The sequence below is a fragment of the Branchiostoma lanceolatum genome, chromosome 5 (assembly GCF_035083965.1).
Source record: "Branchiostoma lanceolatum isolate klBraLanc5 chromosome 5, klBraLanc5.hap2, whole genome shotgun sequence".
NCBI lineage: Eukaryota > Metazoa > Chordata > Leptocardii > Amphioxiformes > Branchiostomatidae > Branchiostoma > Branchiostoma lanceolatum.
Genome location: NC_089726.1, coordinates 242,651 through 268,281, shown reverse-complemented (window position 1 = coordinate 268,281; position 25,631 = coordinate 242,651). Strand labels below are relative to the sequence as shown.

Genomic DNA, 25,631 nt, shown 5'->3' with positions numbered 1-25,631 from the left:
CTAATACGTCAGTCATAAAGGTCAAAATCATTTCGCGAAGGTATGAGGTCGTAGAACTCTTGTTGACATATGTAACATGTCTGAAGCTACAGTTCTATTCAGTGGCCATCTAACTGTTTCAAACTGTCCATTTTTCCCCTCCCCCTGTAAGGTCCTTAGGCCACACCAATTTAATTTCTTGGTTAACGGATTTTTATTTTCCAAAAAAAAAAAAATTTAGAAAAAAAAAAAATGAAAACAGAAGGCTGGGCCAGCCTTCTGTTTTCATGAATTCTTTTTAAAATTTTGAAAATAAAAATTTTGAAAATAAAAATCCGTTAACCAAGAAATTAAATTGGTGTGGCCTTACGATGGCAGTTTTTTCTTCACCAAAGTCTGCTTCTAACTAGTTGTGAAGATTCTGTCCCAGTTTTTTGTTGACAGACACTCACAAAAATATCACAGTCAGGTAAATGTTGGATATTGTACAGATTTATTCGCATAATTTTCAAACATCATCATTAGTCAAACAATCAAATCATATCAAACGAGTCTAGTGCTTTAACTTTAAACCCAACCTTTTCCCATGACACACAAAGATATGTACATTTGTAGCAGCATAGCAGTTCAGAGCTGTCCAGTTTAAGAAACAAGTTCGGAACTGGCCTGGACAAGATACGGAGGCTTCGGCCACTTCTGGGTCTCACTTGAAGGTGAATTCAACTCAGATCAAAACCGTGGTTTGAATAACTATTATTACAACTGTCCTCAGGAAAGGGTTAGTTTTAGGAATCTTCATATCAAGCGTGCTTTAATCCGTGACTTTGTACAAACTTTCATGACAAACGGAAGCGTGCAATAAAGGGAGACCCATGTTTCCAGCTAAATGCACTCCTGTAACACTTGCCAAAATATTTTTCGGCCAGGGATAAAGTAACAAATCTCAGCTTTACAAATTCAAATCTTATTTACATGTCAAGTTCCCCCTTTTCCCCGCCCTTCATCACGAACAAGATTATCTTAAACAGCCGACGGCTTCAGCAGGAACCTTTTACAATGTCCATAGAATTAAACCGTGTCTTAGACTGTTGGCACCTACTCGAACTGTTTCCTTCACATAAAGTCAAACGGTGAAAGTTTGCTGTCGGGGAAAAGCCAACATTGTTCCTCTCGGAGAGAAGTGGCACAAAAAGTCTCTGCAGCTGAAGGTCATACATGTATGATGGCTCAAGGTCACAGCAGTTGGCACCAATCAGAGGGAGGTTCAGTTCCAGTTGATGGGGGTGTGAAGGGGTTTTTGGTGCTACTTTAGTGAGCCGCTCCAGTTGATGCGGGTGTGAAGGGGGTTTCGGTGCTACTTTAGTGAGCCGCTCCAGTTGATGCGGGTGTGAAGGGGTTTTTGGTGCTACTTGAGTGAGCCGCTCCAGTTGATGGGGGTGTGAAGGGGTTTTCGGTGCTACTTGAGTGAGCCGCTCCAGTTGATGGGGTGTGAAAGGGTTTTCGGTGCTACTTGAGTGAGCCGCTCCAGTTGATGGGGGTGTAAAAGGGTTTTCGGTGCTACTTGAGTGAGCCGCTCCAGTTGATGGGGGTGTAAAAGGGTTTTTGGTGCTACTTGAGTGAGCCGCTCCAGTTGATGGGGGTTTGAAGGGGGTTTCTGTGCTACTTGAGTGAGCCGCTCCAGTTGATGGGGGTGTGAAGGGGTTTTCGGTGCTACTTGAGTGAGCCGCTCCAGTTGATGGGGGTGTAAAAGGGTTTTTGGTGCTACTTGAGTGAGCCGCTCCAGTTGATGGGGGTGTGAAGGGGTTTTCGGTGCTACTTGAGTGAGCCGCTCCAGTTGATGGGGTTGTACTTCATGATCTCCCTGTCCAGCTGGTCCTGCCGTTGTCTCTGTTGTCTCGACTGGTCCCATTTCCACTCCATTAGCTGGGGGGGGGGGACGAGAATGTTAAGTATAATACAATGCTAAACTTTCTTCCAACACTAAGGTATTCACGGATCGAATGTTCGACGACCACTGTCGCCTTCTTCAGGATCAATAATGACCAACACTGCCGAACGTAAACTCGCGAGAGTTACGGACACGTGACTCTATTGACACATGTCACTGCGGATACGTGACGTCAGCAATTGGTGAATGTTAAGTATCTATTTCTGATCTACACCATAGAAATATGCTACTTTATGAAGTACATGTTTGTACCTTTATAAGATTGAGCATTTAGGCAATATGTCAAGCATATACAAATGTATTGTATGTATCAGATATAAGACTAGAGTGTAATGTGGATATAGATTGATATGATATTGAATGTACAAGTAATATTTGAGATATTGTGATGAGGGGTATCAGATATCGTTTGTACTTTTTATTCTAATTCCCGATGTGCTACAGGCATGGGTACATGGACATGTATAACTGTACATGTTAGAGGATGATCTAACAGAATTGTGATGTGGATGTTTATTTGTTCTCTACCTTTTTGTTCTCGTCCCTGAAGTGCTGCAGGTACTCTGCGCGCTTGCGGTAGTTCTGCGCGTCGTCCGTGAGGCACTGCCGGTCGTGCTGCACGGCGAACTCGCTCTCCTGCTTCCGGTCCCGGAACGACTCGCGCTGCATCTGCATCCGCTCTGCCATCTGCTCCTGCAGGATCAGCCGGATGTCCTTCCTGCAGATGTTAAAATATCAATCAATTAATCATCAATCAATCATCATCTGCAGCCGGCCTCTGCCATCTGCTCCTAAAGGATCAGCCGGATGTCCTTCCTGCAGATGGGAAAACATCAATCATCAGTTCAAATTTTAAGTGTCTACAACGTGTTTGTCCTGATGTACGGGTGCTGATGTGTCAATCAATGAATCTGTAGATAGAATCAAAGCTTGCAGATAGATGGGAAAACATCAATCATTCCATATGTCAATCATCACTTAAAAATTTGTCCTGATTTGTCTAACATCGATCAATGAATCTGTAGATAGAATCAAATCCTGCAGATAGATAAGTGAAAGAGCTTTAGACGTCTAACTTACGGTCTAAGCCTCTCCTGTGAGACTCCTTCTCGGCGGGCGTGCCGTAGCAAGGTTTTCTCCAGGAGTTGTGGAAGTGGAAGTGTTCTAAGACGTCTAAGACTTACCTGTGAGACTCCTTCTCGGCGGGCGTGCCGTAGTAAGGTTTTCTCCATGAGTTGTGGAAGTGAAAGTGTTCTAAGACGTCTAAGACTCACCTGTGAGACTCCTTCGCGGCAGGCGTACCGTAGTAAGGTTTTCTCCAGGAGTTGTGAAAGCGAAAGTGCTCTATGACGTCTAAGACTTACCTGTGAGACTCCTTCTCGGCGGGCGTGCCATAGTAAGGTTTTCTCCATGAGTTGTGGAAGTGAAAGTGCTCACCTGTGTGGAAGTGAAAGTGCTTACCTGTGAGACTCCTTCTCGGCGGGCGTGCCGTAGTAAGGTTTTCTCCATGAGTTGTGGAAGCGGAAGTGCTCTAAGACGTCTAAGACTTACCTGTGAGACTCCTTCTCGGCGGGCGTGCCGTAGTAGGGTTTTCTCCAGGAGTTGTGGAAGCGGAAGTGTTCTAAGACGTCTAAGACTTACCTGTGAGACTCCTTCTCGGCGGGCGTGCCGTAGTAAGGTTTTCTCCATGAGTTGTGGAAGTGAAAGTGTTCTAAGACGTCTAAGACTTACCTGTGAGACTCCTTCTCGGCGGGCGTGCCGTAGTAAGGTTTTCTCCATGAGTTGTGGAAGTGAAAGTGTTCTAAGACGTCTAAGACTTACCTGTGAGACTCCTTCTCGGCGGGCGTGCCGTAGTAAGGTTTTCTCCAGGAGTTGTGGAAGCGGAAGTGCTGGGCCTGCTGCATAGTGAGGCTGCGCTGCAGGTTGTGGTGGTGTGTCTCCACCGTCTCCAGACTCACGTTACGCCGGCCTGCGGGACGGACAACACGACGGATAAACCGGGGGACGCACTGACTGATAAGGGTTATGTTCTGTGGTCCCTATATATATATTAGTTGTGTTGATCGAACAACGCAGCACTGACATCTTCAGTTGAGCTGACTCCAAGTTTTATTCTGACAGCCATGCTTTGGGAGGTGGATAAAACCCTGCAATCCAAGCTACATAGGTCACAATTTTGTGCCTGATTATACTAAGCTATAGGTGACGGTTACCTATGCCTGATGAGAAATAGTCATAAACACTATTTTTATTGTCAAATTTAATCCTTAAGGCACTGGCTAGACACATCAGCACATAAGTGGACTCCAGGTAGAATTGTAATTACCCTTATAATAATGTAGATCTGAATAAAATAAACAAACACGAACACGACACAAGAAGAGGTACAGATCCTCACCCTCGTGCTGCGGGGGTCTGAGCGGGTTCAGCCGCGGGACGGGGTGCGTCGCCGTGAGCGTCTTCACGCCCGGCAACGTGCAGATCCGCGTGGCGTGCGGCGGTTTGATCTGCGGCAGGACTGGAACGGTCGAGCTGCAGCGGGAGGGGGGCGGCCGCTTAGCGCTGCCCATCATCATCATCATCGAGCAGGGCGGCTCTCCGGCAAAATCTGGGCACAGCAGAACAAATAAATAAATAAACAAACAAACACACACACAAACATCATCATCATCATCGAGCAGGACGGCTCTCCGGCAAAATCTGTGCACAACAGAACAAACAAACAAACTTCAGCAAAATCTGGAAACAACAGGGCAGAGCAGAACAAACATATAAACATACAAACAGCTTTGATTTGAATGCTGCGCATGTAAGATGGATCAACTTTGAAAAATACAAATGTGTTCCTTAAACCCCCATGGCAACCCTCCCACTCTCACATGAGAATCACTGTCAGCAGTGGAGAGAACCCCAAGAATGGAACACCTGAATTGGAACAAGTCACCTGTAAAGGCAGGTGTCGGGATTACAGAATGAACATTTCCTAAACATAAACGAGACTACGCCAAAAATGATTACTCAAGCAACTGGATAAAATTTTGAATTTTATCCAATTGCTTGAGTAATTATTTTTGGCGTATCTTACTACCTGGATGTCTAACTTTCATCAACATATAAATGTGACTAGCTTTTACAGATAGATTTACAATCATCATAACCAGCCTCATGATTTAGGTCTGTTCATGTTAAAAACAATTATGATGGGCGAGCTATTAATTGCACTGATGCCATGTTTGTGTTATATAGATAAAAGCCAGCCTGGGAAGAACCTGACATGGAGGACACAATGTCACGGCTTCAGACCTAAACAAACAATCCTGCGGGCCTGACTAAGGGGGCTCAGCCAAGCGTGTCACAGCTTCACAATCTCATTGCCACGGGGCTGACTATGGGGGCTCAGCCGAGCGTGTCACAGCTTCACAATCTCATTGCCACGGGGCTGACTATGGGGGCTCAGCCGAGCGTGTCACAGCTTCACAATCTCATTGCCACGGGGCTGACTATGGGGGCTCAGCCGAGCGTGTCTGTGTGGATTCTGACGTGTTTCCATGTTGCTGCTGTTGTTCAGGAATAATGGGAGGTACACGTGGGAGGAAAAGGCTATTGAGCCTCGGTGTTCGCCCGGTCTGACAATGTTAGAAAAACTTTCCTGCCTCTAACAACAACGTGCCTTCAGTCCTCTCTGCTGCCGGGACGCACGCTTCTACTCCGCTCGTTATTCTACTCCCTAATTAACACCCCTTCACCCCGATGTAGAAGTGCCTCTTCAGAAAACTTCTTTTATTCTCAGACTACTTGAAGACATGAGGACTTTTCCTGAGGAAATCCATCCTGTGTTAATGTTTACTTTAGGTCTACAAGTAGACAGGTAGTGGAGGCTAATTTTTTTCATGATGGTGCTCATTGTTTTGCTCATTTTTTTCAGCTTAGTGGCTGAAATGCTAAAAGTAGAGAGTTGCTGTTCCTGTGTGCTTCATGCCTCTAGTACTGCAACATCATTTACTTTTAGTTTTACAGCGGTTTTCTTTCGCAGTTGGGAGACACTAAAGGAGGTTTTTGCGGTGTTTAACTTTTGCAGTTGAAACAATTCTGTAGTACAGTACTGAAGAACGAGGGACATTTTGTGGTGTCATGTTCCCGGCGGACAGGTCACAGCAAAAAAAGCCACCAACTTTCCCCATGTATACAGTATGTAGGACAGAGGAAAACACCACATTAACACATACAGGACAAGCATCAAACCCAAAATCTACTTGGAGATTAATGTTAGTAACACTACAGCCACAACATCTTCTTTTTCCTTGGGTGAACCATAAACTTTACTGGGTAAAAAGGAATAATGAATAGGGATGTTGTAAATTTTTCAAAGATTACTTAGAAATTGTTTGATAGCCTCGGTCCACAGCTGTAACTTTCCCACCTGACACTGGGAGCACTTCCATAGTTCAGGAAAACTCAAGTCAAGTCTTTTACCTCAAGCCTAAACTAGGCAGAAAGTCACCCCACCTCCTCAAAATTCACCTTCTTTGACTATAGATATCATTATTTATGTGTTTGTTTGTAAACAGTGAAAATTTGTCCCTCGGCCAGATCCTGAAAGCAGGGGTCGTGTTTGGTGGTGGGTAAGTCAACAGTGGAGTTTTATTGTGATTGACGATATCATTAACATCACGATTGTGATAACACTACAGTTGTGATAACATTATACTCGAGATAACATTACAGGTGTGATAACATGTCAAACTAGTCTTATAACATTACAGGTGGGATAGCTACAGGTGTGGCAAAACTAGGGGCAAACACCACAAAATCTTGGTTCCAGCATTACCTCTTTTGAGCAAACTAATCCTGGCGTTAGTTTTTTGTTACCAGTTTTCCAGACTGCTGCTGTAAAAGTACAAAACTCTGAACTATTTATAGTTTTTTTGTTTGTGCCTGTAACACTAACTGTTGACTTCTGTGATGTTACCTGCCAACCACCTGCGGTATAACCTTACAAAAACAACAACAACCTGCTTTCTAAAGTTACCTGTCTCACCCTGCAGCTTTAAATCTGGGGAATCACACTGAAAACCTGCAAATAATACCCGAAGTTTGGGTATTTTTTACGTGAACTACTGATTCAATGTTAACAGAGTGGCGTTTTATGAGACATTTTTGTGTTGCTAGCTCGTAGAAACGTCGAGTCCTGTGCTTAAAATCTCGCTAGGGCAGAGGTGGAACGGTGCTTTAGTTTTGAGCTTTCTTTTGTCGAATTTTGCATCGAGACAGCCAGAGTTGAATGTTATAATCCTTAGCAAATTTGGTCAAAAATTATCCCGAGTGAAACCCACACAGAGCGGCAGGTCAGGTTTGACGGGAGTTGGACAGACATGGCGACAGTTATGGCGGTTTTCCTGTCGCGTTTGTCAGCTTCAGGCGGCCGCAGCTACCAGGGAACCACGCCAGAAACTCCACAAACCTTCAGGCTTGCCAAGGAAGCTGCTGTGGTGAGAAGACGGACACAGAAACAGATTTTGCGCCTCAAACCCAGGAGTTAAGACGGGAAAACAGCCCAGAACCGCCCACGGCCCAACCCGCGTATCCCGGCAACCCGACCCGCGCACAGACATGCAGGACTACATTAAACTTCTCTTATCAACAAATCCGCAGATTCAGACCCTCAAGGAAACAAAAAAAGAAAAGGCGGTAACTTACCCAGACCCTTCTATGAAGAGGAATTGCAGATTAATTAGCTAGACAAAAAGTATTTGTTTGTTGTTGTAATCAGTGCTTCTGGAAGCTCTTGTAGCGAGTTGGATCGTATTTCAGAGTTAGCGACGAGACAAACTTCTGCCAAGTTTTCGCATCAATTCTAACGTCACTTCGCCGCCAAACGGTTTTAAACGGAAAGTTTGAGCACTCACCTTTAGAAAGTTTCCCGAAGTTACGGAGAAGTTCATTCGCGGCTTTGCTGGGTTGCCTCCCAGCTGATATCACATGTTTCGCGTCCAGTTGCCATGGAGACCGGGGTGGGCCTGCTGTCAGCCTCGCTTTCATGTCGCTGCTCATGCTGCACGAGCGCCATCTAGCGGTTTGTAAATGAACTGCAGTGCTGGCGGTGAACCGAACTCGAGCGGTTCAATGTTTTACAAAAAAACGCGTGATAAAGTTATTTCGATATTATCTCCAATATCGAAGTTCCGCTAGATTAACGTATGACAGAATGTTTTTGTTGAATCTATTATTTGTGTCCAAAAACAGTTGAAAACTCTGAGCAGACTATATGTTAATCCTTCTGGGCAAAACAGGTGCAAAATGCCATAGGGAACGGGAATACAGAAGTTGGAAATCTGCTGTGCTGTATAAACTATCATAAATCAAAATCATAAAAACCACATCAACTATCAAATCTGGGCAAATTGTGTGAATAAATCCAGAAGGAATCTGGGTAGGAAAATCATTAAATTTTATTTCAACAATGATTGTAGAAAGCATATTAATATAATAACTGTTACAGTTTTTGCACATCTTTGCAAATACAAATATTGACATCAGTTTTATGTACATACAAAGCATATCTCTTATATATATAGCAAGAAATGTTGCTGTATTTCACACAAGTCATCATATTCTAGCTAAAATTCTTGACTAATTCTTATATCATAGTGGAAGATTTTGTACTAAGAATAAAGCTTTTCTGGACACAAAAACAAAAACTTTTACAAATCCTTCAGGCAATAAACTCACAGTGCAACATAACAGGCAGACAGTCAACTCTTACACACAAATGTGCAGGAATGGCAAATTGAAACAAAAACTATACCTCCATTTGTCCTGGAGGTAAAAATGGAAGCCCACAAACAAAAATGCTTTGGTTCGGGAGGTAACACACGGGCGGAAACAAAAGACTAGAAAATGATTAACACTCAGGGAGACTCAAAACTGTTCATAGAACATCCATCCATACTTAAAGTCACACCTCTGCATCAGGACCACCTGGCCATTGTGGCCATTGGTGATCCCTCAGAGACATACATGCAAGCAATACGACTGATCAAGTCTTCGAAATGTGACTATACTCTTCAAGTGGTCATTACAGACTTTGGTTTAATCTAATATTCTGCAAAATAATTATGGAACAAAATAATGCTAATGGCATTTATTGCCTTCTGTCTCAATTAAGAAAATCATTTTCCCAAATCTTTGGCTATTACATTGGAACTGAGCCTACTTTTCACCTTAGTCTTACTCATGGATGTTCCAAAGGCACACGTTGCCTGAGAGAGCAGTTGTTCCCTTTTCACAATGGCCCTTCTATAAGTTAGTGGTAAGGACGTTGGAATTTGTAAAATTGTCCAAATTTCCAGCACTCCAATGTTTGAAATGAACATGTTGAGCCTCTACTTCTGATGTTGGATTTATAACTAAAGCGCCAGGTCTTCCCTACTTCTGGTGCTGTAGCTGTTGAAGTTACTTCTGGTGCTGTAGCTGTTGAAGTTACTTCTGGTGCTGTAGCTGTTGAAGTTACTTCTGGTGCTGTAGCTGCTGGAGTTGTACTAGGGTGTTATTTCTGGTGCTGTAGTTGCTGGAGTTGTACTAGGGTGTTATTTCTGGTGCTGTAGCTGCTGGAGTTGCACTAGGGTGTTATTTCTGGTGCTGTAGCTGCACTAGGGTGTTACTTCTGGTGCTGTAGCTGCTGGAGTTGCACTAGGGTATTACTTCTGGTGCTGTAGCTGCTGGAGTTGCACTAAGGTGTCCTCTGTGCTCCGCTCTAGCTCTGCTATCAGGCTCTCAGCGATGCGGCTCTTCAATCGTCCAGTAACCTGGGAAAGGGAGAAGGTTTCACCACGTATTAGTTCGGTTTCAAACAGTGGGTTTGCCGAAAACAATGGTCCTGTTTCTGACTATGTTTCCCTTGGTGGTTATGTGGAGGTGAGTCTGGATGTGTGATGTCAGCAGGATGTTGTGTTGCTTTTTCTAACAGCTGAAACCAACCTTGCATTCTGTTGCCATGGCTACAAATGCAAACCATAGTAACACTGTAACATATGAGATGATTAGGCTTAACTCTATTGTCATCACTACAAAATTAATGAAATCAGCTGCAACACTGTCATTAGGGTAGTCCCTTCAGTTATATAGATAACTTTTTTTTTTAATCAATTCATCAGAGCCTGATGTTGCCATCGATTTTCGAAGAAAGGCGGCTCAATTGTTACTGTGGCAGCATCTCTTCACCCTAGGCCAGAAACATCAATGCTCAAGACTAGCATGACTTCACTGACCAATTAGGAGAAGCAGGGGTTACAAAGGCTGCTCGGGAAATTCCCTACCCCATTTAAACTGATTTCCAAGGCAGCATTATGAGAGAGACTCACAGTTTTTGGCCTCTGCAGTTTGGCGACCCCGTTGGGCTTGGCGGGCGGGCCGGGGGTGAGGGAGCGGATGGGCCCGGGGCCGGCCGCAGGGGGCCACAACGGGCCGGAGGACGGGGGCCAGAGGGAGATGTCGCTGAACCCGCTGGACCGGCTCTTTCCTGAGCGCACCCGGGGCTGGGGGGTCCGCGTGGACGTCTGCCGAGCTGGGGGCAGAAACAGGCTCATTTACATATCATTTACATGTCATTTACATATTCATGACACTTCCCTAAACTGGGGGTCCGCGTGGAGGTCTGCCGAGCTGGAGGCAGAAACAGGCTCATTTACATATCATTTACATGTCATTTACATATTCATGGCTCTTCCCAGAGCGCATGCGAGGCTGGGGGCTGCGGGAGAGAAACTCACTGCAAGTCATTTTCATGCAACTTATGTATCATAATGGCATGTCATTCACATATTCATAGCCCTTGTCATAGAATGTCTAACTTATTATTCACCATGTCAATGGGTTAGAGAGTAATGGTTCTTTCAACACCACTTTTACAAAAGAATATGTTTCAATCTTTGATGCTTGTTTTCATGGAACCTTGAGTCCAGTCCAGTCATGTGTTGAGTGTTAATCAATGATAGGAAGCGCGTTCCCTGACACGATGAAGTTAAGTTGGGCTACAGAAAATAAAAGCGGACTCACAGACGGTTGTGTTGGCAGTGAACGGCTGCAGCGCCACTTAAGGCTTGTTTTCATGAAATCTTAAGTTATTTGTGGAGTCTTATCTTAATAATTCACTACTGCAGCAGCAGAAAACAGTGGACTACTACAACTATCTTTAAGTTACCAATGACATGAAGCATGTTCTCTGACACAATGAAGTAAAACAAACTGGACGTACAGACGGTGGTGTTGGCGGTGAACGGCCTCGCTGCCGTGCCGCTCTCGAAGTCGTAGACCTGGGCCTGCAGCTCGTCGACCCGCTGGAAGGCGTCCAGCTTGAGGCTGCGCTCGTGGTCCAGCTGCGACCGGATCGCGTGAACCGTCTTCTCGGCGCGCTCCATGGACAGCCGGCTCAGCTTGCTGGTCTTCTCCTGCTCCTCCGTCAGGTGGCGCAGCCGCTGGTCCTTATCCTCCAGCTCATCCAGCTGGAAACAACAACAACAACAACCACATCTGTTACAACAGCCTACAGGTGGCGCAGCCGCTGGTCCTTGTCCTCCAGCTCGTCCAGCTGTAAAACAACAACAGCTGTTACAACAACAACAACAGTTACAACAACAACAACAACAGTTACAACACATTACAGCTGGACACAACAGCCTACAGCTGGCTCAGCTTGCTTGTCTTCTCCTGCTCCTCCTTATCCTCCAGCTCATCCAGCTGGAAACAACAACAACTGTTACAACAACAGTTACAACAATTGTTACAACAACTGACAGCTGTACACAACAACCTACAGGTGGCGCAACCGCTAGACTTTGTCTTCTAACTCGTCCAGCTGTAAAAAAAAACATGCTAGGTGAAGTTGGCTACCTCAATTGAAAGAAGAAGAATTTACAATTCATCCAGCTGCAAAAAAGCATTTAAGATACAGCAGCTGCACATCAGCCAACAGGTGTCAGAGCCACTGGTCTTCATCTTCTAACTTATCCAGCTGCAAAACAACCAAAACCTACAGTTGTGCAGGTGCATACAATCATGTACATTAGACAACCTACAAGTGCACAACTGTAGCCTGCAGGTGGCATGGCCATGGTACTTATCCTCTAGCTGAGCCTACAGGTGGCATGGCCATGGTACTTATCCTCTAGCTGAGCCTACAGGTGGCATGGCCATGGTACTTATCCTCGAGCTGAGCCTACAGGTGGCATGGCCATGGTACTTATCCTCTAGCTGAACCTACAGGTGGCATGGCCATGGTACTTATCCTCTAGCTGAACCTACAGGTGGCATAGCCATGGTACTTATCCTCTAGCTGAGCCTACAGGTGGCATGGCCATGGTACTTAATATCCTCTAGCTGAACTTGTGGAAAGTTGCACCAGAAAGCGGGCTGCACAGAACCCACCAGTTTCTCGATGTTGGAAGTTTTTGCCGACTCCAGCTGCTTTTTGCTGCGGGCTCGCTGGAGCTCCATGTGCTCGCGCTCCTTCTTCTCCTTCTCCTGTTGACAAAAGAACAAACAACAATGCCTTAATAAGGAACAACAAACAACAATGCCTTAATAAGGAACAACAAACAACATTGCCTTAATAAGGAACAACAAACAACAATGCCTTAATAAGGAACAACAAACAACATTGCCTTAATAAGGAACAACAAACAACAATGCCTTAATAAGGAACAACAAAACAACAATGCCTTAATAAGGAACAACAAACAACAATGCCTTAATAAGGAACAACAAACAACATTGCCTTAATAAGGAACAACAAACAACATTGCCTTAATAAGGAACAACAAACAACAATGCCTTAATAAGGAACAACAAACAACAATGCCTTAATAAGGAACAACAAACAACATTGCCTTAATAAGGAACAACAAACAACAATGCCTTAATAAGGAACAACAAACAACAATGCCTTAATAAGGAACAACAAACAACATTGCCTTAATAAGGAACAACAAACAACATTGCCTTAATAAGGAACAACAAAACAACAATAAGAGTTTGCCTTAATTATGAAGAATTACTTTGCTGAATAACAATATTCATTGTGCACCCGTTTTATTCACACCAATGTTTCGGTGACCGTCTGTCACCTTTCTAAGGGCAGTTCTGACTGGTTCACTTTGCATATTTAAGTTTGGGTAAGCAGCGACACCTGTGCTGCAGTGCAATGTTAACCAGTTAGAATTGCCCTGAGGAAGGTGACAAACGGTCACTGAAACATTTGGTGACTGTGAATAAAACAGTTGGTAGTGTACAAAGAATCTTGTTATTCAGTGACTTACTAGTACTGACCTGATATGAAACTATACAATAGTTTGCCTTGATAATGAATAACGAAGAACAATATATCCCCCGTAACCTACATGTATAACTGCACAGTTACAGTACAGTTCCGCTGTAAATAACAATCAACAGTCCTTTCATAAACAACATACATTACACAACAACAACAACAACAGCAACAACAGCAGGCCGTACCTCCTGTTCCACCTTCTTCTTGATGGCCAGGTATTCCTGCTCAGACTGTTGGAGCGCCTGGAACAAAAAAGTCACCTTGTCAGCGTCTTTCTGGCACGAAAATGAAGACTTAGTTCAGTGTCACAAGAATAAACTGGCAGGGCGAGTAAATAGTCCAGTACATTTTATGAAACTCCTAAGAAATCAATGTAATACTTTAGAAGATGCTGCCTGGACACGATTTGAAGCTTGAGGGGATTTGTCAAAAACATTTGTGAGGTCGTGTCAAAGTCAAAGTTCTGCCAACAGACAGCCGTCATGGTTATAGCTAGCACATATCCTAACATCCTAGCTAGGTTCTACTTCTAGCTTAAACCACACTGACATCATAGCTAGGGCCTAACTAGCACACCCTGCAATTGTAACAGTCACTATTACTGCCAACCTGGGAAACCTACTAGCACATTTCACACACATTTCTGCTGGTTTACATCCTATAAGTACCTCTCTGCTGGGTCATTTTACAAGCTAGATATTCCAGAACAGCTGCAACATCTTGCTAGTCTACAAGAAACTGGGACAAAGGCTAGTAGTACATTAACAACATCTTGCTAGTCTATCTGAAACCCTGAAAAAGTCTAGCACAGCAACATCTTAATTGCTAGTCTAGAGGAGACTGGGACAGAGTCTAGCACAGCAACAACTTGCTAGTCTACAGGATACCAGGACAGAGTCTAGTGCAACATCAACTTGCTAGTCTAGAGGAGACGGACAGAGTCTAGTGCAACAACGACTTGCTAGTCTACAGGATACCAGGACAGAGTCTAGTGCAACAACAACTTGCTAGTCTAGAGGAGACGGACAGAGTCTAGTGCAACATCAACTTGCTAGTCTAGAGGAGACGGACAGAGTCTAGCACAACATCTGGCAAATTGCCAGTCTACAGGATACCAGGACAGAGTCTAGTGCAACAACAACTTGCTGGTCTAGATGAATCTAGGACAGAGTCTAGTGCAACTTGCCTTTACAGCAGACACCTTGAAATTCCAAGCCTAAAGTTCCCAAGGACACAAACAGTTACACAGCAGGACAGCACGGCAAGGTCAAGACAATGGGCAGGACAAGGTCATAAATCAACAAGTAAGGTCAAGACAAGGTCACACAACAGGTAGGGTCAAGACAAGGTCATACAACAGGTAGGGTCAAGACAAGGTCATATAACAGCAAAGTCAAGACAAGGTCACACAACAACAAAGGTCACATAACAGGAAAGGCAATAACAAGGTCATACAAAAGTCTATTTAATTTTGCCATTAAATATCACAGGTGGCAGGTGAAAAATGGTGAAAACTTGGACTGGAATTCTTCAGATTTCTCATTAGATTATAAGTTTGAATGAGTGTCTCTTGTGATGGGAGCTTCTGTGGCCAGAGTAAGATGATACCGTTCGTTTGTTTATACACTATGAGGAGAGAGATGCCTGCCTTACGAAGTGCCAGCTGCTGCTGCCGGAGAAAGATCATACCCTGTTTGTTTGTTTGTTTGTTAATTATGAGAAGTTACATGTACGTACTTTGCGTAGTGCGAGTTGCTGCTGCCGGAGAAAGATCATACCCTGTTTGTTTGTTTGTTATGAGGAGATACATGTACGTACTTTGCGTAGTGCGAGTTGCTGCTGCCGGAGAAAGATCATACCCTGTTTGTTTGTTTGTTTGTTAATTATGAGAAGTTACATGTACGTACTTTGCGTAGTGCGAGTTGCTGCTGCCGGAGAAAGATCATACCCTGTTTGTTTGTTTGTTATGAGGAGATACATGTACGTACTTTGCGTAGTGCGAGCTGCTGCTGCCGGAGAAAGATCATACCCTGTTTGTTTGTTTGTTTGTTTGTTTGTTATGAGAAGATACATGTACGTACTTTGCGTAGTGCGAGCTGCTGCTGCCGGAGAAAGATCATACCCTGTTTGTTTGTTTGTTTGTTTGTTTGTTATGAGAAGATACATGTACGTACTTTGCGCAGTGCGAGTTGCTGCTGCCGGAGAAAGATCATACCCTGTTTGTTTGTTTGTTTGTTTGTTTGTTATGAGAGGATACATGTACGTACTTTGCGTAGTGCGAGTTGCTGCTGCCGGAGAAAGATCATACCCTGTTTGTTTGTTTGTTTGTTATGAGAAGTTACATGTACGTACTTTGCGTAGTGCGAGTTGCTGCTGCCGGAGAAAGATCATACCCTGTTTGTTTGTTTGTTATGAGAAGGTACATGTACGTACTTTGCGCAGCGCGAGTTGCTGCTGCCGGAGAAAGATCATACCCTGTTTGTTTGTTTGTTTGTTTGTTTGTTATGAGAAGATACATGTACGTACTGTGCGCAGTGCGAGTTGCTGCTGCCGGAGAAAGATCATACCCTGTTTGTTTGTTTGTTTGTTTGTTTGTTATGAGAAGATACATGTACGTACTTTGCGTAGTGCAAGTTGCTGCTGCCGGAGAAAGATCATACCGTTTGTTTGTTTGTTTGTTTGTTTGTTTGTTATGAGAAGATACATGTACGTACTTTGCGCAGTGCGAGTTGCTGCTGCCTGAGGAAGATCATACCCTGTTTGTTTGTTTGTTTGTTTGTTTGTTTGTTATGAGAAGTTACGTACTTTGCGTAGTGCGAGTTGCTGCTGCCGGAGAAAGATCATACCGTTTGTTTGTTTGTTTGTTTGTTTGTTTGTTATGAGAAGTTACGTACTTTGCGTAGTGCGAGTTGCTGCTGCCGGAGTAGAATAACCTCCTCCTCGGCGTTCATCCGGATCTGAAGACATTCCTTCTTGTTCCGGGAAACCTCCTTCTGCAGCTCCGAGATCTGCAACAAAGACAGAAATTAGTCCCTAAAGGCTTCATACAAAGTATAACGCGGTTTGAAAACTAAAAAAAATGATCAGCAATGTTCAACCTGAACTCGACTCTTACCTATGAAGTACAAGTTCTAATCCTTACCAGTGTATCAGCCTGGAATCTAGCCCTGCCCAAGTATACCCGGGCATTCTCTAGTCTACACCCCTTGCCCAAAGAATACCCTGGGGGTATGATCTTAGATTACAACCAGTACTGACCTCAAACCCCTAGCCCTTAGCCCCTGACCCTACTCCCTGACCCCAACCCTTGACCCCTGACCCCCTACTCACAGACTTGTTGAAGTCGCCCTTGATCTTGGTGGATTTCCACATGACCATGGCCTGACTCCTAACCCCTGATACCTAACCCTTGACCCCTAACCCCCCACTCAGACTGGTGGAAGTTGCCCTTGATCTTGGTGGATTTCCACATGACCATGGCTTGACCCCTAACCCCTGACCCCTACTCACAGACTTGTGGAAGTCGCCCTTGATCTTGGTGGATTTCCACATGACCATGGCTTGACCCCTAACCCCTGACCCCTACTCACAGACTTGTGGAAGTCGCCCTTGATCTTGGTGGATTTCCACATGACCATGGCCTGACCTCTAACCCCTACTCACAGACTTGTGGAAGTCACCCTTGATCTTGGTGGATTTCCACATGACCATGGCTTGACCCCTAACCCCTGAACCCCTACTCACAGACTTGTGGAAGTCGCCCTTGATCTTGGTGGATTTCCACATGACCATGGCTTGACCCCTAACCCCTGACCCCTAACCCCCTACTCACAGACTTGTGGAAGTCGCCCTTGATCTTGGTGGATTTCCACATGACCATGGCCTTGCTCTTGGAGAGGACGCGGCTCAGCTGGCTGTTCTCGTGCTGGAGCGCCCGGAGTTCCGCCGCGCGGCGCATGTTCCGCGCCCGGATCTCGTCCTCTGCAACAGGACAAAGCAAGGCAGCTGGTTGCTTCTCAGGTATCCAAATATCATTCTGCTCATTATGTCAACATTTCCTCCTGTTTGGCCGCGGCAGTTCTGACCCCCAGCTTAAGTTACAAGTATTCTGGCCGCAAGGAAGCGATCGGTCAGTTCTGGGATTGCAAACAATGATGCTGCACGTAATGTTAACATGAAAACAGAGCAGTCGGAGCCAAGTTTTCCTGGCAGCCATACATTCTCTGTTGTTAGCTGTGACTGAGGTATGGGAAGTACAAAGGAACAGAGAGAGAGTGTATACCGAGAGTGCCTGTGTGTGTCGGAGTGTATGTATGTGTGTGTGTGTGTGTCTGTGAAGTCTACTGTGCAGTACCTGGCACGCCTCCTTCCCTCTGCTTGAGTTTGGAGATGGCGTCGTCGGCCTCAAACCTGGTCTCAGCCACCTTCTCACACACGATGTCATGGAGGTTCAGCCTGTTGGGGGGGGGGGGGGGGGGGAGTTTGGGGTTAGGATTATCAGAATTTTCATCCTATGACAAAATACACTATACAAGGCTCTTCTAACATTATGAAGGTCAAAAATTATATTGATTCAGAAGAAATTCTGCTACACTAAGTAAACCTTCAAACCTCAAAAGGATGAGACATCCTTCTAATTAAAGTCTTTAAACATCTTAATCCTGGCCCTGCTGCCTAACTCACTAACCAGAACAGGGTTGGTGCCAGGTGGTTAGCAGGCTGAAGGTTAAGGAGCAGTCCGAGCAGAGTCAAACTTATTAACCTTCTCCCTGCCACCTAACCCAGAAACCAGTGCAAGTTTGGTCCCAAGTGGCTACCTCAGCAGGCTGTAGGCTCTGCGTTATTCACCTGAAGTCGTCGAACTTCTTCATGAGTTCGAACTGCGAGGAGAAGAGGTCCTCCACCAGCTCGTCGTACTCGCACTTGACCTGCTCGCGGATGTCGCGCTCCTGTGTGAAGGTCATCTCTCGCATCTCCGCGACCTTGGCACGCAGGGCAGTGATCTCTGCAAGGGCAGAAGTCAGTTATGATCAAGAGAACAAAGATGTAAAAAATCTGATATAGTTTTTGGTTGATTCAATCAGATCATGTGGAGATGCAGCCTTACCCAGGATCAGTAGGGGGCGCTGTTGTTCAGTACTTACCCAGGATCAGCTCCCCATATCTGTCTGCCAGCTGACACTGCACTTCCACCAGGGTGTCACTAGGGGGCTCTCCTGAGCCAGAACTGCTGTGCTTCAGCTCCTGGAGGTTGAGAGAAAGAAATAAGTGTTTAGATTTAGGTCCATAAAAGTTGCCATTCTGTGGATAAAACTTAGCAGAACTACAGTACAATGACTTCTAGGTAAGAGATAACTACCCTACAGTACAGCAGTGCCCCCTACCTGTTCTTTCTGGTACATCAGCTGATGGTACAGTACAGCAGTGCCCCCTACCTGTTCCTTCTGGTACATCAGCTGATGGTACAGTACAGCAGTGCCCCCTACCTGTTCTTTCTGGTACATCAGCTGATGGTACAGTACAGCAGTGCCCCCTACCTGTTCCTTTGGTACATCAGCTGGTGGTACTGTACAGCAGTGCCCCCTACCTGTTCCTTCTGGTACATCAGCTGATGGTACTGTACAGCAGTGCCCCCTACCTGTTCCTTCTGGTACATCAGCTGATGGTACTGTACAGCAGTGCCCCCTACCTGTTCCTTCTGGTACATCAACTGGTGGTACTGTACAGCAGTGCCCCCTACCTGTTCCTTTTGGTATATCAGCTGATGGTACAGTACAGCAGTGCCTCCTACCTGTTCTTTCTGGTACATCAGCTGATTACAGTACAGCAGTGCCCCCTACCTGTTCCTTCTGGTACATCAGCTGGTGGTACAGTACAGCAGTGCCCCCTACCTGTTCCTTCTGGTACATCAGCTGGTGGTACAGTACAGCAGTGCCCCCTACCTGTTCTTTCTGGTACATCAGCTGGTGGTACAGTACAGCAGTGCCCCCTACCTGTTCCTTCTGGTACATCAGCTGGTGGTACAGTACAGCAGTGCCCCCTACCTGTTCCTTCTGGTACATCAGCTGATGGTACTGTACAGCAGTGCCCCCTACCTGTTCCTTCTGGTACATCAGCTGGTGGTACAGTACAGCAGTGCCCCCTACCTGTTCCTTCTGGTACATCAGCTGATGGTACTGTACAGCAGTGCCCCCTACCTGTTCCTTCTGGTACATCAGCTGGTGGTACTGCCTCAGCAGGTTCTCGTAGAACATGGTGTAGCTCTCGTAGGTGGTTCTCTCCCGCCCCATAACGGCCGAGGCCAGCTGCGACAGGCAGGTCTGAAGATGCTCCTGTCAAACAGACCACAGATCAGTTTCCTACTGGACTATCTAAAACTGTCTTCATTTCATTTTTATACCAACTTCTAGTTTGTGGTTTAAAACCTGCTGATCTACAGATCTTACTCGGCGTCACCGATGAAAGGTAGTGGATGCAACCTGAAACGTTTCCAAAAGGACATCCAGTTGCTTGGGGAACTGTTATTTGGCAGATCACAGCCCAGTCTTAGTGCAGGATCGCAGTTTCTAATGTTATGCTTGATTACAGAATTGCCATTTATTTTGAGTGGTTCATGTATGAAGGTTAGACATCCAGGTGATGTGATACTCAATACAAAAGGTTCTCTTAAGCAATTGTTTCAGGCAGTATCCAGTGTCTGAAATATCTGATCATTTACAAAACATACCAAGTTGCTTGAATAACTTTTCTATGGAGTATTTCCAGTGGTGTTGAAGCTTCGTTCCTAACTACTGTATCTGCACACGGCGCAACACTACAGAGAGAAGTTTGTGTCTCCAACTGTGCTTTATCGTCATGTACTAATCATTCTGTGGATCCAACAACAAAGGTGACCCTGACCTTGGAGAAGGTTATGGAGGTTCCGTTTTCCTGACAGTCCGACATCAGGGTCTGGGCAAAGTCCTCCACCAGGTGCGGCTTAGCGATGGTGAAACTCTCCTTCATAGCCTAAATCAAAACACACAATGTAATTTGTATGTCATGTGTATGCATAATTTTAAGGACTCAAGCAAGAGTAGTGAAGTATCATTATGCATTGTACTTTCACTAATGGAGGTTTTCAAACAATAAACAATAAACACAAGCCTCAACTACAAACCAACTCCTTGTTTCTCAAGATACAAGATACAAGATACAAGATAACTTTATTGGAAATCGCAGTGTTGCCACTGAATTAAAACCAATTTACAAATATATCAATCAATCAGTCAGTCAATTTACAAACATATCAATCAATTAGTCAATCAAAATAGACGGCGCAATACTGTCCGATATCATGCGTATTCTTAAGACCTTAAAACTGGCATATTTAAAATAAGTGTATCTTGTTACATACAAGGTTTGACACATTTACAGGAAAGAAACAAGTCACTGATCATACTTGTTGATAAGGCGGGTCATGTATGGAATGCAGGAGTTCAAGTACCGGTTAGTTTCTCCAACATTAGTAAAGATCTGATTAGTAAAGATTTCCAAAGTAAAAATCTGACAACAGGTCAACTTGAAACAGAGTGTGCAAGTGCATGTCTGTTGCAAATGCCTGTCTGATGTACATGTGTGCGTGATGAAACCTACCGGCCGTTTCCAGAGGTCCGTTGGCAGTGCCGTCTCCTCTCGTCCCCGCTCGTTCAGAACCAGTCCGTGGACGGGATATGCCGTGTGTGTATGCCTTGTGTGTGTGTGTGTGTACATGTGTGTGTGTGTACATGTGTGTGTGTGTACATGTGTGTGTGTGTACATGTGTGTGTGTGTGTACATGATTGTGTGACTGTGTGTGTGTGCATATCTGAAGTATGAAACTTACCGGCCGTTTCCAGAGGTCCGTTGGCAGTGCCGTCTCCTCTCGTCCCCGCTCGTTCAGAACCAGCCCGTGGACGGGATATGCCGTGTGTGTTTGCCGCGTATGTGTGCATGTCTGACTGTCTGTGTGTACATTATGTGACTGTGCATGTCTGACGTGTGAAACCTACCGGCCTTTTCCAGAGGTCCGTCGGCAGGGCTGTCTCTTCCCGTCCCCGCTCGTTCAGAACCAGCCCGTGCTCCTTGGAGATCTTCTTGCGCACCTCGTAGATCATGTGACACTCCAGGTTGTCCAGCAGTTTCAGCAGCTGGAGGGAAACAGCTGAGATCAGTGGAGATGGCAGACTTCACCCCCTCATACCCAGCTGAAGGGGAACAGCTGAGATCAGTGGAGATGGCAGACTTCACCCCCTCATACCCAGCTGAAGGGGAACAGCTGAGATCAGTGGAGATGGCAGACTTCACCCCCTCATACCCAGCTGAAGGGGAACAGCTGAGATCAGTGGAGATGGCAGACTTCACCCCCTCATACCCATGCTGCTTCCTAACCATATGAGGTGTTGCCCATGACAAAAAATTGGGAATTACAGAAACACACAGACAGACAAGTCAAAAACAACACTTCACTTCCTAGGGACGAATTACTTTGGCCAGCAGGAGCTTTTTAATGTCACATGCAGAGCTATACATGTAGCTGAATTCAGCTGTCAAAATTGTCCACAACTGAAACAAAGCACATCAGACTCATTTAGGGACATTCTAGGACTGATCTGCCAAATGCAGAAACAGGGTACACCTCAAGGGTGCATCATGTACAAGTACCGTCTGTTCTCGCTCACCACCCACTATGAAGTCATAACCCCAGACAACTGTCTGTACCTGTTGCACTCTGGCCCACTATGAAATCATAACTCCAGACAACTGTTTGTACCTGTTGCACTCTGGTCCACTATGAAATCATAACCCCAGACAACTGTCTGTACCTGTTGCACTCTGGCCCACTATGAAATCATAACTCCAGACAACTGTTTGTACCTGTTGCACTCTGGTCCACTATGAAATCATAACTCCAGACAACTGTTTGTACCTGTTGCACTCTGGCCCACTATGAAATCATAACTCCAGACAACTGTTTGTACCTGTTGCACTCTGGCCCACTATGAAATCATAACTCTAGACAACTGTTTGTACCTGTTGCACTCTGGCCCACTATGAAATCATAACTCCAGACAACTGTTTGTACCTGTTGCACTCTGGCCCACTATGATATCATAACCCCAGACAACTGTTTGTACTACCTGTTGCACTCTGGTCCACTATGAAATCATAACCCCAGACAACTGTCTGTACCTGTTGCACTCTGGCCCACTATGAAATCATAACTCCAGACAACTGTTTGTACCTGTTGCACTCTGGCCCACTATGAAATCATTACTCTAGACAACTGTTTGTACCTGTTGCACTCTGGCCCACTATGAAATCATAACTGTGGACAACTGTTTGTACCTGTTGCACTCTGGCCCACTATGAAATCATAACTCTAGACAACTGTTTGTACCTGTTGCACTCTGACCCACTATGAAATCATAACTCCAGACAACTGTTTGTACCTGTTGCACTCTGGCCCACTATGAAATCATAACTCCAGACAACTGTTTGTACCTGTTGCACTCTGACCCACTATGAAATCATAACTCCAGACAACTGTCTGTACCTGTTGCACTCTGGCCCACTATGAAATCATAACTCCAGACAACTGTTTGTACCTGTTGCACTCTGGCCCACTATGAAATCATAACTCCAGACAACTGTTTGTACCTGTTGCACTCTGGCCCACTATGAAATCATAACTCCAGACAACTGTCTGTACCTGTTGCACTCTGGCCCACTATGAAATCATAACTCCAGACAACTGTTTGTACCTGTTGCACTCTGGCCCACTATGAAATCATAACTCTAGACAACTGTCTGTACCTGTTGCACTCTGGCCCACTATGAAATCATAACCCCAGACAACTGTTTGTACCTGTTGCACTCTGGCCCACTATGAAATCATAACTCTAGACAACTGTCTGTACCTGTTGCACTCTGGCCCACTATGAAATCATAACTCCAGACAACTGTCTGTACCTGTTGCACTCTGGCCCACTATGAAATCATAACTCTAGACAACTGTTTGTACCTGTTGCACTCTGACCCACTATGAAATCATAACTCTAGACAACTGTTTGTACCTGTTGCACTCTGGCCCACTATGAAATCATAACTCCAGACAACTGTTTGTACCTGTTGCACTCTGGCCCACTATGAAATCATAACTCCAGACAACTGTCTGTACCTGTTGCACTCTGGCCCACTATGAAATCATAACCCCAGACAACTGTTTGTACCTGTTGCACTCTGGCCCACTATGAAATCATTACTCTAGACAACTGTCTGTACCTGTTGCACTCTGGCCCACTATGAAATCATAACTCCAGACAACTGTCTGTACCTGTTGCACTCTGGCCCACTATGAAATCATAACTCTAGACAACTGTTTGTACCTGTTGCACTCTGGCCCACTATGAAATCATAACCCCAGACAACTGTCTGTACCTGTTGCACTCTGGTCCACTATGAAATCATTACTCTAGACAACTGTTTGTACCTGCTGCACTCTGGCCCACTATGAAATCATAACTCTAGACAACTGTCTGTACCTGTTGCACTCTGGCCCACTATGAAATCATAACTCCAGACAACTGTTTGTACCTGTTGCACTCTGGTCCACCATGAAATCATAACTCCAGACAACTGTTTGTACCTGTTGCACTCTGGTCCACCATGAAATCATAACTCCAGACAACTGTTTGTACCTGTTGCACTCTGGCCCACTATGAAATCATAACTCTAGACAACTGTTTGTACCTGTTGCACTCTGACCCACTATGAAATCATAACTCCAGACAACTGTTTGTACCTGTTGCACTCTGACCCACTATGAAATCATAACTCCAGACAACTGTTTGTACCTGTTGCACTCTGGCCCACTATGAAATCATAACTCCAGACAACTGTTTGTACCTGTTGCACTCTGGTCCACCATGAAATCATAACTCCAGACAACTGTTTGTACCTGTTGCACTCTGGCCCACTATGAAATCATAACTCCAGACAACTGTTTGTACCTGTTGCACTCTGGCCCACTATGAAATCATAACTCTAGACAACTGTTTGTACCTGTTGCACTCTGGCCCACTATGAAATCATTACTCTAGACAACTGTCTGTACCTGTTGCACTCTGGCCCACTATGAAATCATTACTCTAGACAACTGTTTGTACCTGTTGCACTCTGGTCCACCATAAAATCATAACTCCAGACAACTGTTTGTACCTGTTGCACTCTGGCCCACTATGAAATCATAACTCTAGACAACTGTCTGTACCTGTTGCACTCTGGCCCACTATGAAATCATTACTCTAGACAACTGTTTGTACCTGTTGCACTCTGGTCCACCATAAAATCATAACTCCAGACAACTGTTTGTACCTGTTGCACTCTGGCCCACTATGAAATCATAACTCTAGACAACTGTCTGTACCTGTTGCACTCTGGCCCACTATGAAATCATTACTCTAGACAACTGTTTGTACCTGTTGCACTCTGGCCCACTATGAAATCATAACTCTAGACAACTGCTTGTACCTGTTGCACTCTGGTCCACCATGAAATCATAACTCCAGACAACTGTTTGTACCTGTTGCACTCTGGCCCACTATGAAATCATAACTCTAGACAACTGTTTGTACCTGTTGCACTCTGGTCCACTATGAAATCATAACTCCAGACAACTGTCTGTACCTGTTGCACTCTGACCCACTATGAAATCATAACTCCAGACAACTGTTTGTACCTGTTGCACTCTGACCCACTATGAAATCATAACTCCAGACAACTGTTTGTACCTGTTGCACTCTGGCCCACTATGAAATCATAACTCCAGACAACTGTCTGTACCTGTTGCACTCTGACCCACTATGAAATCATAACTCCAGACAACTGTTTGTACCTGTTGCACTCTGGCCCACTATGAAATCATTACTCTAGACAACTGTCTGTACCTGTTGCACTCTGGCCCACTATGAAATCATAACTCCAGACAACTGTCTGTACCTGTTGCACTCTGGCCCACTATGAAATCATAACTCCAGACAACTGTTTGTACCTGTTGCACTCTGGCCCACTATGAAATCATAACTCTAGACAACTGTCTGTACCTGTTGCACTCTGACCCACTATGAAATCATAACTCTAGACAACTGTCTGTACCTGTTGCACTCTGACCCACTATGAAATCATAACTCCAGACAACTGTTTGTACCTGTTGCACTCTGACCCACTATGAAATCATAACTCTAGACAACTGTTTGTACCTGTTGCACTCTGGCCCACTATGAAATCATAACTCCAGACAACTGTTTGTACCTGTTGCACTCTGGCCCACTATGAAATCATAACTCTAGACAACTGTCTGTA

The 25,631-nt window shown here is 45.0% G+C and overlaps 2 protein-coding genes across 3 annotated transcripts in view; both read right to left on the bottom strand.

Moving 5' to 3' along the window:
• Nucleotides 1-455: 455 nt before the first annotated feature.
• Nucleotides 456-7,993, bottom strand: LOC136434302 (uncharacterized). 2 transcript variants are annotated; one of them, XM_066427027.1, is made up of 5 exons: nt 7,834-7,993; nt 4,326-4,535; nt 3,749-3,896; nt 2,456-2,645; nt 456-1,902 (listed from the first exon to the last, which is right to left on the bottom strand). In XM_066427027.1, exons 1-5 carry the CDS (start codon nt 7,976-7,978, stop codon nt 1,792-1,794), a joined length of 804 nt encoding a protein of 267 aa, XP_066283124.1. In that variant the 5' UTR covers nt 7,979-7,993; the 3' UTR covers nt 456-1,791. The 2 variants fall into 2 exon arrangements, with proteins under 2 accessions (XP_066283124.1, XP_066283123.1); XM_066427026.1 differs by lacking the exon at nt 7,834-7,993 and adding an exon at nt 7,389-7,554.
• A 1,446-nt stretch (nt 7,994-9,439) lies between these two features.
• The window catches only part of LOC136434448 (uncharacterized), a 68,469-nt gene continuing 52,277 nt past the window's right edge, over nt 9,440-25,631 (bottom strand). Inside the window, exons 42-54 of the mRNA XM_066427250.1 lie at nt 21,281-21,418; nt 20,151-20,258; nt 19,091-19,582; nt 18,395-18,494; nt 18,099-18,255; nt 17,605-17,705; nt 17,083-17,231; nt 16,145-16,258; nt 13,436-13,492; nt 12,350-12,445; nt 11,181-11,427; nt 10,288-10,490; nt 9,440-9,732 (exon numbers count right to left, since the gene is read on the bottom strand). Of these exons, the coding sequence (XP_066283347.1) occupies nt 9,625-9,732; nt 10,288-10,490; nt 11,181-11,427; nt 12,350-12,445; nt 13,436-13,492; nt 16,145-16,258; nt 17,083-17,231; nt 17,605-17,705; nt 18,099-18,255; nt 18,395-18,494; nt 19,091-19,582; nt 20,151-20,258; nt 21,281-21,418 (2,070 nt within the window). The 3' untranslated portion in view covers nt 9,440-9,624. The remainder of the gene's footprint in view (nt 9,733-10,287; nt 10,491-11,180; nt 11,428-12,349; nt 12,446-13,435; nt 13,493-16,144; nt 16,259-17,082; nt 17,232-17,604; nt 17,706-18,098; nt 18,256-18,394; nt 18,495-19,090; nt 19,583-20,150; nt 20,259-21,280; nt 21,419-25,631) is intronic.

Excerpts from the sequence above, each read along its gene's own strand:
- LOC136434302 (XM_066427026.1), bottom strand. The coding sequence starts at position 7,539 with ATGTCTGTGCGCGGGTCGGGTTGCCGGGATACGCGGGTTGGGCCGTGG. Across the intron at positions 4,536-7,388 it reads CTTCCTTGGCAAGCCTGAAG|ATTTTGCCGGAGAGCCGCCC; the intron begins GTTTGTGGAGTT and ends TGCTGTGCCCAG. Across the intron at positions 1,903-2,455 it reads TCAGGGACGAGAACAAAAAG|CTAATGGAGTGGAAATGGGA; the intron begins GTAGAGAACAAA and ends CCCCCCCCCCAG.